Below are 14455 nucleotides of genomic sequence, written 5' to 3' on the forward strand. Positions count from 1 at the left end.
TGACATGGTGTTTTCTCCTGCTATAGATGTGGTTGACATGGTGTTTTCTCCTGCTATAGATGTGGTTGACATGGTGTTTTCTCCTGCTATAGATGTGGTTGACATGGTGTTTTCTCCTGCTATAGATGTGGTTGACATGGTGTTTTCTCCTGCTATAGATGTGGTTGACATGGTGTTTTCTCCTGCTATAGATGTGGTTGACATGGTGGTTTCTCCTGCTATAGATGTGGTTGACATGGTGTTTTCTCCTGCTATAGATGTAGTTGACATGGTGTTTTCTCCTGCTATAGATGTGGTTGACATGGTGTTTTCTCCTGCTATAGATGTGGTTGACATGGTGTTTTCTCCTGCTATAGATGTGGTTGACATGGTCTTTTCTCCTGCTATAGATGTGGTTGACATGGTCTTTTCTCCTGCTATAGATGTGGTTGACATGGTGTTTTCTCCTGCTATAGATGTGGTTGACATGGTGTTTTCTCCTGCTATAGATGTGGTTGACATGTGGTTGACATGGTGGTTTCTCCTGTTTTCTCCTGTTTTCTCCTGCTCCTAGATGTGGTTGACATGGTGTTTTCTCCTGTTTGCTCCTGTTTTCTCCTGCTATAGATGTGGTCTACGTTCATGAGATGTTTCAGCTATCCTGTGAGAGACAACACGTTGAAACTGGCAGCGGTCTGGTTCACGCTGTCGTTTGGGTAAAACAACAAACTCTCTCTCATGTTCTGTGATCTGTTTCCCCCTAATGCTACTCAGTTCCGACACAGCGTGGGCTTGTAGATCGGCTATGTTCATAAAATGGTCACATACGACACGAAGCATGATTCACTTTCATTTATGAGAAAAGATGAAACCGTGTCAGCGGCCATATGCAACACGTGGACTATTATACTATTATACTATTATTATACTATTATAATACTATTATACTATTATACTATTATACTATTATTATACTATTATACTATTATACTATTATTATACTATTATACTATTATTATACTATTATACTATTATTATACTATTATACTATTATTATACTATTATACTATTATACTATTATACTATTATACTATTATTATACTATTATACTATTATACTATTATTATACTATTATACTATTATTATACTATTATACTATTATACTATTATACTACTATGTTGATTTCATAGGACGTCAAGTGAATGGAGACTGTGTGTGCGCGTCCGTGCATGTGTGTGTGTGTGTGTGTGTGTGTGTGTGTGTGTGTGTGTGTGTGCACGTGCGCGTGCGCGTGCGTGTGTGTGTGTGTGTGTGTGCAGGTACTATGGGCTGTCCGTGTGGTTTCCAGACGTCATCAAACATCTCCAGGCGGATGAGTACGCGTCGCGCGTCAAAATCCACAACAACGAACACATCGAAGACTTCACCTTTAACTTCACCCTGGAGAACCAGATCCACCGGAATGGACTGTTCCTAAACGACAGGTAACTAAAACCCTGGAGAACCAGATCCACCGGAATGGACTGTTCCTAAACGACAGGTAACTAAAACCCTGGAGAACCAGATCCACCGGAATGGACTGTTCCTAAACGACAGGTAACTAAAACCCTGGAGAACCAGATCCACCGGAATGGACTGTTCCTAAACGACAGGTAACTAAAACCCTGGAGAACCAGATCCACCGGAATGGACTGTTCCTAAACGACAGGTAAGTGAAACCCTGGAGAACCAGATCCACCGGAACGGTCTCTTCCTAAATGACACGTAGAATTATTATAGTGTTGAAATAGTCAGTAGTTTTAGTTATATTTGTTAGTTTTGGATATCAAAACTAATATCCGTTATATTAAGGTCTCGACTTCAGGGAATGGATTGAATGCATTCCCTGAAGAAAACCTTACCAGGTCCAAGAAGACCTTACCAGGTCCAAGAAGACCTTACCAGGTCCAAGAAGACCTTAAGAAGACCTTACCAGGTCCAAGAATACCTTACCAGGTCCAAGAAGACCTCACCAGGTCCAAGAAGACCTCACCAGGTCCAAGAAGACCTTAAGAAGACCTCACCAGGTCCAAGAAGACCTCACCAGGTCCAAGAAGACCTTAAGAAGACCTTACCAGGTCCAAGAAGACCTTACCAGGTCCAAGAAAGCCTCACCAGGTCCAAGAAGACCTCACCAGGTCCAAGAAGACCTCACCAGGTCCAAGAAGACCTCACCAGGTCTAAGAAGACCTCACCAGGTCCAAGAAGACCTCACCAGGTCTAAGAAGACCTCACCAGGTCTAAGAAGACCTCACCAGGTCCAAGAAGACCTCACCAGGTCCAAGAAGACCTTACCAGGTCCAAGAAGACCTTAAGAAGACCTTACCAGGTCCAAGAAGACCTCACCAGGTCCAAGAAGACCTTAAGAAGACCTTACCAGGTCCAAGAAGACCTCACCAGGTCCAAGAAGACCTCACCAGGTCCAAGAAGACCTTACCAGGTCCAAGAAGACCTTAAGAAGACCTTACCAGGTCCAAGAAGACCTTAAGAAGACTTTACCAGGTCCAAGAATACCTCACCAGGTCCAAGAAGACCTCACCAGGTCCAAGAAGACCTTACCAGGTCCAAGAAGACCTTAAGAATACCTTACCAGGTCCAAGAAGACCTCACCAGGTCCAAGAAGACCTTAAGAAGACCTTACCAGGTCCAAGAAGACCTCACCAGGTCCAAGAAGACCTAACCAGGTCCAAGAAGACCTAACCAGGTCCAAGAAGACCTTAAGAAGACCTTACCAGGTCCAAGAAGACCTAACCAGGTCCAAGAAGACCTTAAGAAGACCTCACCAGGTCCAAGAAGACCTAACCAGGTCCAAGAAGACCTAACCAGGTCCAAGAAGACCTTAAGAAGACCTTACCAGGTCCAAGAAGACCTCACCAGGTCCAAGAAGACCTCACCAGGTCCAAGAAAACCTCACCAGGTCCAAGAAGACCTTACCAGGTCCAAGAAGACCTCACCAGGTCCAAGAATACCTTACCAGGTCCAAGAAGACCTTACCAGGTCCAAGAAGACCTTACCAGGTCCAAGAAGACCTTAAGAAGACCTCACCAGGTCCAAGAAGACCTTAAGAAGACCTTACCAGGTCCAAGAAGACCTTACCAGGTCCAAGAATACCTTACCAGGTCCAAGAAGACCTTAAGAAGACCTCACCAGGTCCAAGTAGACCTTACCAGGTCCAAGAAGACCTATCCAGGTCCAAGAACACCTTACCAGGTCCAAGAAGACATTACCAGGTCCAAGAAGACCTCACCAGGTCCAAGAAGACCTATCCAGGTCCAAGAACACCTATCCAGGTCCAAGAACACCTTACCAGGTCCAAGAAGACATTACCAGGTCCAAGAACACCTTACCAGGTCCAAGAAGACCTTACCAGGTCCAAGAAGACATTACCAGGTCCAAGAACACCTTACCAGGTCCAAGAAGACCTTACCAGGTCCAAGAAGACCTATCCAGGTCCAAGAAGACCTTACCAGGTCCAAGAAGACCTCACCAGGTCCAAGAAAGCCTCACCAGGTCCAAGAAGACCTCACCAGGTCCAAGAAGACCTTACCAGGTCCAATAAGACCTCACCAGGTCCAAGAAGACCTCACCAGGTCCAAGAAGACCTCACCAGGTCCAAGAAGACCTCACCAGGTCCAAGAAGACCTATCCAGGTCCAAGAAGACCTCACCAGGTCCAAGAAGACCTCACCAGGTCCAAGAAGACCTTAAGAAGACCTTACCAGGTCCAAGAAGACCTCACCAGGTCCAAGAAGACCTATCCAGGTCTAAGAAGACCTCACCAGGTCCAAGAAGACCTCACCAGGTCCAAGAAGACCTTACCAGGTCCAAGAAGACCTTAAGAAGACCTTACCAGGTCCAAGAAGACCTCACCAGGTCCAAGAAGACCTCACCAGGTCCAAGAAGACCTTAAGAAGACGTTACCAGGTCCAAGAAGACCTTACCAGGTCCAAGAAGACCTCACCAGGTCCAAGAAGACCTTACCAGGTCCAAGAAGACCTTAAGAAGACCTTACCAGGTCCAAGAAGACCTTAAGAAGACTTTACCAGGTCCAAGAATACCTCACCAGGTCCAAGAAGACCTCACCAGGTCCAAGAAGACCTTACCAGGTCCAAGAAGACCTTAAGAAGACCTTACCAGGTCCAAGAAGACCTCACCAGGTCCAAGAAGACCTTAAGAAGACCTTACCAGGTCCAAGAAGACCTCACCAGGTCCAAGAAGACCTAACCAGGTCCAAGAAGACCTAACCAGGTCCAAGAAGACCTTAAGAAGACCTTACCAGGTCCAAGAAGACCTTAAGAAGACCTCACCAGGTCCAAGAAGACCTAACCAGGTCCAAGAAGACCTAACCAGGTCCAAGAAGACCTTAAGAAGACCTTACCAGGTCCAAGAAGACCTCACCAGGTCCAAGAAAACCTCACCAGGTCCAAGAAGACCTTACCAGGTCCAAGAAGACCTCACCAGGTCCAAGAATACCTTACCAGGTCCAAGAAGACCTTACCAGGTCCAAGAAGACCTTACCAGGTCCAAGAAGACCTTAAGAAGACCTCACCAGGTCCAAGAAGACCTTAAGAAGACCTTACCAGGTCCAAGAAGACCTTACCAGGTCCAAGAATACCTTACCAGGTCCAAGAAGACCTTAAGAAGACCTCACCAGGTCCAAGTAGACCTTACCAGGTCCAAGAAGACCTATCCAGGTCCAAGAACACCTTACCAGGTCCAAGAAGACATTACCAGGTCCAAGAAGACCTCACCAGGTCCAAGAAGACCTATCCAGGTCCAAGAACACCTTACCAGGTCCAAGAAGACATTACCAGGTCCAAGAACACCTTACCAGGTCCAAGAAGACCTTACCAGGTCCAAGAAGACCTTACCAGGTCCAAGAAGACCTATCCAGGTCCAAGAAGACCTATCCAGGTCCAAGAAGACCTCACCAGGTCCAAGAAAGCCTCACCAGGTCCAAGAAGACCTCACCAGGTCCAAGAAGACCTTACCAGGTCCAAGAAGACCTTACCAGGTCCAATAAGACCTCACCAGGTCCAAGAAGACCTCACCAGGTCCAAGAAGACCTCACCAGGTCCAAGAAGACCTATCCAGGTCCAAGAAGACCTCACCAGGTCCAAGAAGACCTCACCAGGTCCAAGAAGACCTTAAGAAGACCTTACCAGGTCCAAGAAGACCTCACCAGGTCCAAGAAGACCTATCCAGGTCCAAGAAGACCTCACCAGGTCCAAGAAGACCTCACCAGGTCCAAGAAGACCTCACCAGGTCCAAGAAGACCTTAAGAATACCTTACCAGGTCCAAGAAGACCTCACCAGGTCCAAGAAGACCTATCCAGGTCCAAGAAGACCTCACCAGGTCCAAGAAGACCTCACCAGGTCCAAGAAGACCTTACCAGGTCCAAGAAAGCCTCACCAGGTCCAAGAAGACCTTACCAGGTCCAAGAAAGCCTCACCAGGTCCAAGAAGACCTTACCAGGTCCAAGAAGACCTTACCAGGTCCAAGAAGACCTCACCAGGTCCAAGAAGACCTCACCAGGTCCAAGAAGACCTTACCAGGTCCAAGAAAGCCTCACCAGGTCCAAGAAGACCTCACCAGGTCCAAGCGTTGGTTCTCCTTTCTGTATGTGCGCAGCCTTTTCTTTACTTCTAGACGTATTTACCAAGGTCAATAATAGTGGCGTGCACCGTGCACCCTTCTCCTGTCTGTTTTACATACATAACTACATTAACCCTGGTGGGATTGCCCTCCATAGGGTGGGGTCAGGGTGGGATCAGGGTGCATGGGTAAGGGTGGGGTCTGTCTCCCACCCCTCCACCCGGTAAGAATACAATGGTGGTCTTGTTTGTTTTTAAGATTTGTATTTGGCTTTGGAGAGAGAGAGAGAGAGAGAGAGAGAGAGAGAGACACAGAGAGAGAGAGAGAGAGAGAAGGGAGAGACACGCAGCAATAAGGTCGCCATGAACGGGACTCGAACACGCGACACGCTGTCAGGCCAGAGCCTGTATGTGGCACGATGCGCCTGGACCACTAGGCCAGCGGGCGCCCCTGGGTGGACGTTGTTAATGGTTCTCCACCTGGAACTGAAACACTATTTATCTATTATCCTAAAACAACGTTCCAAACTGCCCCACATTATTATTCCATTTCCTTTATCTCCTTCCTTTATTCCATTTCCTAATCATGAATCTCTCTCTCTCTCACATCGTCTATCTTCCCTCGCCAGCGTTTTTTACTAACCTTTGAAGACCTTTAGGATAGTTTTCTTCACAAATAATCCACCCACCGATCATCTGAAAAGACGCTGTAGAGCCTCACAGAATCGGAGAAAAAAGAAAATGTGCTTGACCAAACCGCACGCGGGTGAATGGTAACCGTCGCCGGCCACGCATGTTGGGAGTGACGGTGTTGTCGGACACATGACTGTAGGACTGCTGGTATGTCTAACCAACACATGACTGTAGGACTGCTGGTATGTCTAACCAACACATGACTGTAGGACTGCTGGTATGTCTAACCAACACATGACTGTAGGACTGCTGGTATGTCTAACCAACACATGACTGTAGGACTGCTGGTATGTCTAACCAACACATGACTGTAGGACTGCTGGTATGTCTAACCAACACATGACTGTAGGACTGCTGGTATGTCTAACCCCCCACCTCCCCTCCCCCCTCTCCTCCCCCCCCCCCCCCCCCTCCTCAGGTTCATCGGTATGAAGTTCAAGGCCGTGGTGTTCATCGACTCCACCTTCCAGAACTGTTACTTTGAGGACGTCACCGCCGTCAACTCCTACTTCAAGAACTGCACCTTCGTGGATTCCTTCTTCTACAACACAGGTCAGAGGTCACAGGTCACAACACGTCGCCTTCTAAAACACAGGTCAGAGGTCACAGGTCAGCGGTCACAGGTCACAACATGCCGCCTTCTACAACACAGGTCAGAGGTCACAGGTCACAACACGTCGCCTTCTAAAACACAGGTCAGAGGTCACAGGTCAGAGGTCACAGGTCACAACATGCCACCTTCTTCAACACAGGTCAGAGGTCACATGTCACAGGTCACAACATGTCGCCTTCTAAAACACAGGTCAGAGGTCACAGGTCAGAGGTCACAGGTCACAACATGCCGCATTCTACAACACAGGTCAGAGGTCACATGTCACATGTCAGAGGTCACAGGTCAGAGGTCACATGTCAGAGGTCACCAGTCAGAGGTCACAACACGCCGCCTTCTACAACACAGGTCAGAACAACATGTCTCGTGTTACATGGAGTTATTGATCCGCTTTTATCCCTGATCAGATAATAGATGGAGGAGAAGAAATGCGTGGGTCTGTGAATACGGCAAAACTGCAAACGGGCGCTCTTTGGAAAAGGGTTTAGTTTCAGGACAACAAGAGTTCTAAGTTCTAATTAATTTGTAGGCATATGTTTTGTTTTCGACCAAATTACTGTATTTGTTTACAAACGTTGAGACTGCACAGGCATGTTCCGGTACTCATGTAATAGATTCCAAACAACCTCCCAAAACCTGTTGCTTTGTGGAGCTCTGGATTCTGTCCATTGATCTCTGTCTCTGTCTCTCTGTCTCTGTCTCTGTCTCTGTCTCTCTCTCTGTCTTGCTCTCTCTCTCTCTCTCTCTCTCTCAGACATTGACGACAGGAAGTTGACCAACTCACGGATCATCACCAGTTCGTTCCATCACAACAAGACAGGATGTCAGATGCAGTTTGACGACGACTACTCGGCCTACTGGGTGTACTTCGTCAACTTCCTGGGAACGCTCGCCGTGTTGCCCGGAAACATCGTCTCTGCCCTGCTGATGGACAAGATAGGACGTCTCAGGATGCTAGGTTAGTGCTGATGGACAAGATAGGACGTCTCAGGATGCTAGGTTAGTGCTGATGGACAAGATAGGACGTCTCAGGATGCTAGGTTAGTGCTGATGGACAAGATAGGACGACTCAGGATGCTAGGTTAGTGCTAATGGACAAGATAGGACGTCTCAGGATGCTAGGTTAGTGCTGGACAAGATAGGACGTCTCAGGATGCTAGGTTAGTGCTGATGGACAAGATAGGACGACTCAGGATGCTAGGTTAGTGCTGATGGACAAGATAGGACGACTCAGGATGCTAGGTTAGTGCTAATGGACAAGATAGGACGTCTCAGGATGCTAGGTTAGTGCTGGACAAGATAGGACGTCTCAGGATGCTAGGTTAGTGCTGATGGACAAGATAGGACGACTCAGGATGCTAGGTTAGTGCTGATGGACAAGATAGGACGTCTCAGGATGCTAGGTTAGTGCTAATGGACAAGATAGGACGTCTCAGGATGCTAGGTTAGTGCTGGACAAGATAGGACGTCTCAGGATGCTAGGTTAGTGCTGATGGACAAGATAGGACGACTCAGGATGCTAGGTTAGTGCTGATGGACAAGATAGGACGACTCAGGATGCTAGGTTAGTGCTGGACAAGATAGGACGTCTCAGGATGCTAGGTTAGTGCTGATGGACAAGATAGGACGACTCAGGATGCTAGGTTAGTGCTGATGGACAAGATAGGACGACTCAGGATGCTAGGTTAGTGCTGGACAAGATAGGACGACTCAGGATGCTAGGTTAGTGCTGATGGACAAGATAGGACGTCTCAGGATGCTAGGTTAGTGCTGGACAAGATAGGACGTCTCAGGATGCTAGGTTAGTGCTGGACAAGATAGGACGACTCAGGATGCTAGGTTAGTGCTGATGGACAAGATAGGACGTCTCAGGATGCTAGGTTAGTGCTGGACAAGATAGGACGACTCAGGATGCTAGGTTAGTGCTGGACAAGATAGGACGTCTCAGGATGCTAGGTTAGTGCTGATGGACAAGATAGGACGTCTCAGGATGCTAGGTTAGTGCTGGACAAGATAGGACGTCTCAGGATGCTAGGTTAGTGCTGGACAAGATAGGACGTCTCAGGATGCTAGGTTAGTGCTGGACAAGATAGGACGTCTCAGGATGCTAGGTTAGTGCTGGACAAGATAGGACGACTCAGGATGCTAGGTTAGTGCTGATGGACAAGATAGGACGTCTCAGGATGCTAGGTTAGTGCTGGACAAGATAGGACGTCTCAGGATGCTAGGTTAGTGCTGATGGACAAGATAGGACGTCTCAGGATGCTAGGTTAGTGCTAGACAAGATAGGACGACTCAGGATGCTAGGTTAGTGCTGGACAAGATAGGACGACTCAGGATGCTAGGTTAGTGCTGATGGACAAGATAGGACGACTCAGGATGCTAGGTTAGTGCTGATGGACAAGATAGGACGACTCAGGATGCTAGGTTAGTGCTGGACAAGATAGGACGTCTCAGGATGCTAGGTTAGTGCTGATGGACAAGATAGGACGTCTCAGGATGCTAGGTTAGTGCTGATGGACAAGATAGGACGTCTCAGGATGCTAGGTTAGTGCTGATGGACAAGATAGGACGACTCAGGATGCTAGGTTAGTGCTGATGGACAAGATAGGACGTCTCAGGATGCTAGGTTAGTGCTGATGGACAAGATAGGACGTCTCAGGATGCTAGGTTAGTGCTGATGGACAAGATAGGACGTCTCAGGATGCTAGGTTAGTGCTGGACAAGATAGGACGACTCAGGATGCTAGGTTAGTGCTGGACAAGATAGGACGACTCAGGATGCTAGGTTAGTGCTAATGGACAAGATAGGACGTCTCAGGATGCTAGGTTAGTGCTGATGGACAAGATAGGACGACTCAGGATGCTAGGTTAGTGCTGGACAAGATAGGACGTCTCAGGATGCTAGGTTAGTGCTGATGGACAAGATAGGACGTCTCAGGATGCTAGGTTAGTGCTGGACAAGATAGGACGTCTCAGGATGCTAGGTTAGTGCTGATGGACAAGATAGGACGTCTCAGGATGCTAGGTTAGTGCTAATGGACAAGATAGGACGACTCAGGATGCTAGGTTAGTGCTGGACAAGATAGGACGTCTCAGGATGCTAGGTTAGTGCTAGACAAGATAGGACGTCTCAGGATGCTAGGTTAGTGCTAGACAAGATAGGACGTCTCAGGATGCTAGGTTAGTGCTAGACAAGATAGGACATCTCAGGATGCTAGGTTAGTGCTGGACAAGATAGGACGACTCAGGATGCTAGGTTAGTGCTAATGGACAAGATAGGACGTCTCAGGATGCTAGGTTAGTGCTGATGGACAAGATAGGACGTCTCAGGATGCTAGGTTAGTGCTGGACAAGATAGGACGTCTCAGGATGCTAGGTTAGTGCTGGACAAGATAGGACGACTCAGGATGCTAGGTTAGTGCTGGACAAGATAGGACGACTCAGGATGCTAGGTTAGTGCTGGACAAGATAGGACGACTCAGGATGCTAGGTTAGTGCTGGACAAGATAGGACGTCTCAGGATGCTAGGTTAGTGCTGGACAAGATAGGACGTCTCAGGATGCTAGGTTAGTGCTGGACAAGATAGGACGTCTCAGGATGCTAGGTTAGTGCTAGACAAGATAGGACGTCTCAGGATGCTAGGTTAGTGCTAGACAAGATAGGACGACTCAGGATGCTAGGTTAGTGCTGGACAAGATAGGACGTCTCAGGATGCTAGGTTAGTGCTGATGGACAAGATAGGACGACTCAGGATGCTAGGTTAGTGCTGGACAAGATAGGACGTCTCAGGATGCTAGGTTAGTGCTGGACAAGATAGGACGTCTCAGGATGCTAGGTTAGTGCTGGACAAGATAGGACGACTCAGGATGCTAGGTTAGTGCTGGACAAGATAGGACGACTCAGGATGCTAGGTTAGTGCTAATGGACAAGATAGGACGTCTCAGGATGCTAGGTTAGTGCTGATGGACAAGATAGGACGTCTCAGGATGCTAGGTTAGTGCTAATGGACAAGATAGGACGACTCAGGATGCTAGGTTAGTGCTGGACAAGATAGGACGTCTCAGGATGCTAGGTTAGTGCTAGACAAGATAGGACGTCTCAGGATGCTAGGTTAGTGCTGGACAAGATAGGACGTCTCAGGATGCTAGGTTAGTGCTGGACAAGATAGGACGACTCAGGATGCTAGGTTAGTGCTGATGGACAAGATAGGACGTCTCAGGATGCTAGGTTAGTGCTGATGGACAAGATAGGACGTCTCAGGATGCTAGGTTAGTGCTGATGGACAAGATAGGACGTCTCAGGATGCTAGGTTAGTGCTGATGGACAAGATAGGACGTCTCAGGATGCTAGGTTAGTGCTGATGGACAAGATAGGACGTCTCAGGATGCTAGGTTAGTGCTGGACAAGATAGGACGTCTCAGGATGCTAGGTTAGTGCTGGACAAGATAGGACGTCTCAGGATGCTAGGTTAGTGCTGGACAAGATAGGACGTCTCAGGATGCTAGGTTAGTGCTGGACAAGATAGGACGTCTCAGGATGCTAGGTTAGTGCTGGACAAGATAGGACGTCTCAGGATGCTAGGTTAGTGCTGGACAAGATAGGACGACTCAGGATGCTAGGTTAGTGCTGATGGACAAGATAGGACGTCTCAGGATGCTAGGTTAGTGCTGGACAAGATAGGACGACTCAGGATGCTAGGTTAGTGCTGATGGACAAGATAGGACGTCTCAGGATGCTAGGTTAGTGCTGGACAAGATAGGACGACTCAGGATGCTAGGTTAGTGCTGGACAAGATAGGACGACTCAGGATGCTAGGTTAGTGCTGATGGACAAGATAGGACGTCTCAGGATGCTAGGTTAGTGCTGATGGACAAGATAGGACGACTCAGGATGCTAGGTTAGTGCTGATGGACAAGATAGGACGTCTCAGGATGCTAGGTTAGTGCTGGACAAGATAGGACGTCTCAGGATGCTAGGTTAGTGCTGATGGACAAGATAGGACGTCTCAGGATGCTAGGTTAGTGCTGATGGACAAGATAGGACGTCTCAGGATGCTAGGTTAGTGCTGATGGACAAGATAGGACGTCTCAGGATGCTAGGTTAGTGCTGATGGACAAGATAGGACGTCTCAGGATGCTAGGTTAGTGCTGGACAAGATAGGACGTCTCAGGATGCTAGGTTAGTGCTGGACAAGATAGGACGACTCAGGATGCTAGGTTAGTGCTGGACAAGATAGGACGTCTCAGGATGCTAGGTTAGTGCTGATGGACAAGATAGGACGACTCAGGATGCTAGGTTAGTGCTGGACAAGATAGGACGTCTCAGGATGCTAGGTTAGTGCTAATGGACAAGATAGGACGACTCAGGATGCTAGGTTAGTGCTGATGGACAAGATAGGACGACTCAGGATGCTAGGTTAGTGCTGATGGACAAGATAGGACGACTCAGGATGCTAGGTTAGTGCTGATGGACAAGATAGGACGACTCAGGATGCTAGGTTAGTGCTGGACAAGATAGGACGTCTCAGGATGCTAGGTTAGTGCTGGACAAGATAGGACGACTCAGGATGCTAGGTTAGTGATGGACAAGATAGGACGACTCAGGATGCTAGGTTAGTGATGGACAAGATAGGACGACTCAGGATGCTAGGTTAGTGCTGATGGACAAGATAGGACGTCTCAGGATGCTAGGTTAGTGCTGGACAAGATAGGACGTCTCAGGATGCTAGGTTAGTGCTGATGGACAAGATAGGACGTCTCAGGATGCTAGGTTAGTGCTGGACAAGATAGGACGACTCAGGATGCTAGGTTAGTGCTAATGGACAAGATAGGACGACTCAGGATGCTAGGTTAGTGCTGATGGACAAGATAGGACGTCTCAGGATGCTAGGTTAGTGCTGATGGACAAGATAGGACGTCTCAGGATGCTAGGTTAGTGCTGATGGACAAGATAGGACGTCTCAGGATGCTAGGTTAGTGCTAGACAAGATAGGACGACTCAGGATGCTAGGTTAGTGCTAGACAAGATAGGACGACTCAGGATGCTAGGTTAGTGCTGGACAAGATAGGACGTCTCAGGATGCTAGGTTAGTGCTAGACAAGATAGGACGTCTCAGGATGCTAGGTTAGTGCTGGACAAGATAGGACGTCTCAGGATGCTAGGTTAGTGCTGATGGACAAGATAGGACGTCTCAGGATGCTAGGTTAGTGCTAGACAAGATAGGACGACTCAGGATGCTAGGTTAGTGCTGGACAAGATAGGACGTCTCAGGATGCTAGGTTAGTGCTAATGGACAAGATAGGACGTCTCAGGATGCTAGGTTAGTGCTGGACAAGATAGGACGACTCAGGATGCTAGGTTAGTGCTGGACAAGATAGGACGACTCAGGATGCTAGGTTAGTGCTGGACAAGATAGGACGACTCAGGATGCTAGGTTAGTGCTGGACAAGATAGGACGTCTCAGGATGCTAGGTTAGTGCTGGACAAGATAGGACGTCTCAGGATGCTAGGTTAGTGCTAGACAAGATAGGACGTCTCAGGATGCTAGGTTAGTGCTGGACAAGATAGGACGTCTCAGGATGCTAGGTTAGTGCTGGACAAGATAGGACGACTCAGGATGCTAGGTTAGTGCTGGACAAGATAGGACGTCTCAGGATGCTAGGTTAGTGCTAGACAAGATAGGACGACTCAGGATGCTAGGTTAGTGCTGGACAAGATAGGACGACTCAGGATGCTAGGTTAGTGCTGATGGACAAGATAGGACGTCTCAGGATGCTAGGTTAGTGCTGGACAAGATAGGACGACTCAGGATGCTAGGTTAGTGCTGGACAAGATAGGACGACTCAGGATGCTAGGTTAGTGCTGATGGACAAGGTAGGACGTCTCAGGATGCTAGGTTAGTGCTGATGGACAAGATAGGACGTCTCAGGATGCTAGGTTAGTGCTGATGGACAAGATAGGACGTCTCAGGATGCTAGGTTAGTGCTGATGGACAAGATAGGACGTCTCAGGATGCTAGGTTAGTGCTGATGGACAAGATAGGACGTCTCAGGATGCTAGGTTAGTGCTGATGGACAAGATAGGACGTCTCAGGATGCTAGGTTAGTGCTGGACAAGATAGGACGACTCAGGATGCTAGGTTAGTGCTGGACAAGATAGGACGACTCAGGATGCTAGGTTAGTGCTAATGGACAAGATAGGACGTCTCAGGATGCTAGGTTAGTGCTGATGGACAAGATAGGACGACTCAGGATGCTAGGTTAGTGCTGGACAAGATAGGACGTCTCAGGATGCTAGGTTAGTGCTGATGGACAAGATAGGACGTCTCAGGATGCTAGGTTAGTGCTGGACAAGATAGGACGTCTCAGGATGCTAGGTTAGTGCTGATGGACAAGATAGGACGTCTCAGGATGCTAGGTTAGTGCTAATGGACAAGATAGGACGACTCAGGATGCTAGGTTAGTGCTGGACAAGATAGGACGTCTCAGGATGCTAGGTTAGTGCTGGACAAGATAGGACGTCTCAGGATGCTAGGTTA

General features: G+C 48.2%; 1 protein-coding gene across 1 annotated transcript in view; it reads left to right on the forward strand.

Annotated features, from left to right (window-relative positions):
* LOC306919099 (synaptic vesicle glycoprotein 2C-like) overlaps positions 1–14455 on the forward strand; it is a gene marked incomplete at both ends in the record, with an annotated part of 51998 nt that overhangs the window by 23862 nt on the left and 13681 nt on the right. The window contains 4 exons of the mRNA XM_079531933.1: positions 607–695; positions 1300–1464; positions 6725–6858; positions 7671–7874. Of these exons, the coding sequence (XP_079388059.1) occupies positions 607–695; positions 1300–1464; positions 6725–6858; positions 7671–7874 (592 nt within the window). The remainder of the gene's footprint in view (positions 1–606; positions 696–1299; positions 1465–6724; positions 6859–7670; positions 7875–14455) is intronic.

Source organism: Electrona antarctica, assembly GCF_951216825.1.
Source record: "Electrona antarctica genome assembly, contig: scaffold_199, whole genome shotgun sequence".
NCBI classification, from domain to species: domain Eukaryota; kingdom Metazoa; phylum Chordata; class Actinopteri; order Myctophiformes; family Myctophidae; genus Electrona; species Electrona antarctica.